Source organism: Geospiza fortis, unplaced genomic scaffold (assembly GCF_000277835.1).
Source record: "Geospiza fortis unplaced genomic scaffold, GeoFor_1.0 scaffold94, whole genome shotgun sequence".
NCBI classification, from domain to species: Eukaryota; Metazoa; Chordata; class Aves; order Passeriformes; family Thraupidae; genus Geospiza; species Geospiza fortis.
The window spans coordinates 573741-577711 of NW_005054394.1; the positions used below are offsets into that span (position 1 = coordinate 573741).

The 3971-nt window shown below is 41.7% G+C and overlaps 1 protein-coding gene across 1 annotated transcript in view; it reads right to left on the reverse strand.

Moving 5' to 3' along the window:
- Window positions 1-3946, reverse strand: part of LRRC6 (leucine rich repeat containing 6) — a 35112-nt gene extending 31166 nt beyond the window's left edge. Inside the window, 2 exon segments of the mRNA XM_005425721.2 lie at window positions 2-48; window positions 3937-3946. Coding sequence (XP_005425778.3) covers window positions 2-48; window positions 3937-3946 — 57 coding nt within the window.
- Between the last annotated feature and the right edge of the window lie 25 nt (window positions 3947-3971).

Below are 3971 nucleotides of genomic sequence, written 5' to 3' on the forward strand. Positions count from 1 at the left end.
TTTCACAGTTGTTATGTTCTGCACGTCTTCTAACCAGATCTTCAGTGACTGAAAGAAACATTAGATGTCATATTTCCTTTAATCATTTTCTGCCATCTGACTTATGAGAAAATTATAAAATCATCAAAATATTTTGTTCCACCATACCAAACAGCCCAGTAGAAATGACAACAAAAATAAAATCTGCCAGAAAAGATATCAAGATATCAAGTAGCTTTGACCCACTCTGCCACAGTAAACATCTTTTGTGAAACACAATCACGTCACCTGGAACATTTGGAAAGATCCATATGAAAACTGCTGAGTCTTCCATAAGAATGTGATACAACCCTTGCAGAAATTAACCCAGCAGCCACTGTTTTCAGCATAGCTTGGGTTGCAGATTGATTCATGCAGACAAATAGTGGAGTGTTTTATGCTGTTTTATTTCCAGATGCCAGATGTTCACATCCCAGACAGCAGCAGGGGGTGGGGGGGAAGCAAACTACAGTGTGTCATCATTTTCTTCCAGCAGCACAGGGTGCACAGAAATAAGCAGGATAAATGCTGAAAGTGGGCAGATATTTTTTATGCCATAACTAACTCATGTTTATGGATGTTTATGTTAGAATGAAATGTATACCTGGTATTTCTTAGGCACTACCAGCTCATCAGAGCGAGCAAAGGAGTTTCAGTGGCTGAAAAGCACCAGAGACCTGGGTTTGGTTATCATGTTGTAATATTTAATGCCAGGCAGTCTCTCAAACAGTGAAAAGGCTCTGTAAAATGAAGGTAAAGAAATTCTACAAGAACAAGTGCTCACTCCTGAGCTAGATAATAGAACTTTGTTTCCAGCACACTGCACCAAAAAGTGCCCGCATTTTCCTCTCCTTGACAAGCACTGGACTATAGTGAAGTCCTGAGGAAAAACACAGGGTTTTATCAAGTTAGCACAGGTATTTTCATGATTTTTAATGCTGAAAAAAAAAAGACAGAAAAGCCTTACAAAAAGGATCTGAAGAATAGCAAGTAAAAAGAAAAAATATATAAAGAGCTGTGAAAACAAACTTCCTACCATGCATTAATTAAAAGTACTCTTTACTTCTTTGTCTCAGGGAGTTTTGTGAAATCATCCAGCTTTATTAGAGGTCCTGGAATGGCTGCACACATTCCCACGGACCAGCAAACTATGTACCAATACAGCCCAAACTCTCATGTGTTCACATAGCTTGTCTATCTGCAGTCTTCAGGAAAGGGATGAAACTGGTTGTATTTATAGTATTTATAAATGTCCAGGCTTAAATCTCCCTTCTGCTCAAAAGAATTTCACCGGACAGAATTAATTTACAGAATTAAATGTGGAGATACAGATATTGGTCGAAGGGGGAACCTATCTGCATATAAATCATCTTGGGAAAGGTGTCTTTGTCTCTTTTAACCACACTGAGCAGGTTTATTGCATCTGAACAGTCATCTTCCCTTCCACGTGTACTTGATTAAAGTAACAGAGAAAAGAGAAAAAAAAAGTCAATAATCATGACTAAATAATTCAGTCTTCACAGTAAATATGAAAAAACACTGACATTTCTATGAAGTTACTTGGCAAATCTGCTGGAAAATGAAAGAAAAAAAAAGTCTGCTTACTACTGTATTTGGCTGCAGATTTTTCAGGGCCACTATTACCAGGTAATTTTGAGCAGGAAAAAAATACTCCCCAATCTGCATACATACACACTGGTGGTGTGAAAAATGCATATTTTATGATTGGCTTTTCTCAAATATTAAAATGAATATTATATGTGTTATGATAGAAAGTTATGCTGTATTAATTTTCTTAAGTAGTGTGTTAAATATAGTTTTAGGTTATAACATAATGTTAAAATAGAAACTCTGCTATGTAAGATACTTTTTTTAAAGAGACGAGTTGCACAGAGATAGCAGCCACAGGACATCTAAATCTTTCAGAGAAAAAAAATTTATTGCTCCATTATCAGAAGAAATGAACTTCTTCCCACCTCGCTCATCTCTGAAGATGCCATCAGGATTAAGAGGAAGAAGCTGACACTGACCAGACAGAATCCTTTGTTTGAATGGAATTTATGCATCATGTATGAGGTGTATGAATATGCAGCAAGCTGTTGTTTTTAAGGGTTAATCCTTTGTTAACGTGGGTCCTTTTTTGGGCTTATTTTGCCCAGAAAAGGTACCCAGACAGTCCATAACTCTTCGTTTCTATTGTCTCGTATTGTCCTAATCCAAATTGTCCAAATTATTATTACTATAATTATATTACTATTTTTACAACCATTTTATTACTATTAAAGTTTTAAAATTTTAAAAACAAGTGATTGGTGTTCTTCACAGGTGGCAATATTATGCTCTATACCCTTTATACAAAAAGAAGTCATAAAAACTATTCCTGAAAGCTTAATTACAGCCCAATTTCCATTTGCTGATGAAAATTGAAATTATTTTTGCAGCAATTCTGCAAAAATGTCCACTTTCATTAACAGATGATTTGCAAAGCAGAGACAGTCTTTCACAACAGAAGCTACAGTGAAGCTTTAGAAACCTAATTTGACATCCTGTTGTAGGGAACTGCCTGAATATTTGACATTTTGTGTAAGATCTAGTTCATTGAAGAGGAATGAGGGAAACAATCTTGCAAGAGAAAACAAATATTACATAAAATTTTAAATAACAGCATCTCCAGGACATTGACGAACACACTGAACTCACTAAAAAGAAATTAAAGAAATTGAAAGAATAAGCAGATGGACAGCTGCAGGTGTAGCAGGAGATGGTGGGGGAAGCTGCATTTCAGAAAAGTGAAGTATGCAACCATTACTTTTAGACTCAAATTCTTGCTGTGCTGTTCAGGAGATAAAGTCATTCTCCTTCAGGCAGCGCCTGCTCCAAGAGGGCATCTGCCAGCTTCCTGCAGGGAAAAGGAGCTCCTGTCCAATGCACTGCTTGAGCCCAGCACGGGACTGGCAGTCCAGTGATAACATACAATCAAAACAGATTACAAGAAAAATCACAGAGGAAGGGAACTCCTTTTCATGAATAAAAGGTGTGAGCGCTCAGTCTTTTGGGTCATACTGCTGTAACTGTAAAAGATGACCAATTCATAAGTAACAGTATAGGGTGTTTTACCTCATTTGGGGCTTTTCCACATCTGACATAAGCCATCCTATCCGGCATCCCCCCTTGCAGGGGCTGCCCCACCAATGAGGGGTCCCCAGCAGGGCCACCCCAGTCCCCACTGCTGGCCCTCTCCGGGCTGCTTTGGGAGGCAAGGAACCCCTGCGCTTCACGTGCTGAGATGAAATGCGGGCTATGGCCAGGGAGGAGGAAAATCTGTCAAATTTACCAGGGTTGTAGGAGGGCAGGGGGCTGCCAGGGGACTGTGGGGATGGTGGGGAAGGGAGACAACTGTGGTGAGAGGAAATGTGAACCAGAGAATTGTACAGATTGGAAAATACCTTTAAGATCATCCAGTACAACCCAGCACTGCCAAATCCACCACGAAGCCATGTCCCTAAATGTCACATCTACGCGAGTTTTAAATAACTCCAGGCGTATTGACTCCACCAGCTCCCCACTCAGCCTGTTCCAGCGCTTGAAAACCCCTTCCATGAACAAATTCTTCCCAACATCTAAGCTAAACCTCCCCTGGCACAGCTTGAGTCCATCTCTTGCCCTGTCACACGGGAGAAGAGGGCGGCCGGCCCCTGATCACAGCCTCCCTTCAGGGAGTTGTAGGGAGCGATGAGGTCTCCCCTGAGCCCCCAGGCTGAGCACCCCCAGCTCCCTCAGCGGACTTGTGCTCCAGCCCCTTCCCCAGCTTTGTTGCCTTTCTGCGGACACGAAGGAGGCGCGCAGGGCGCGGGGCCCGTCCTGGGGAGGAGGGCAGGGCCCGGGGAGGGGAGGGAAGCGGCGCTCTCCGACACTCACTGCGCACCATGGCCGCCCTCACACGCCGCCGCCAC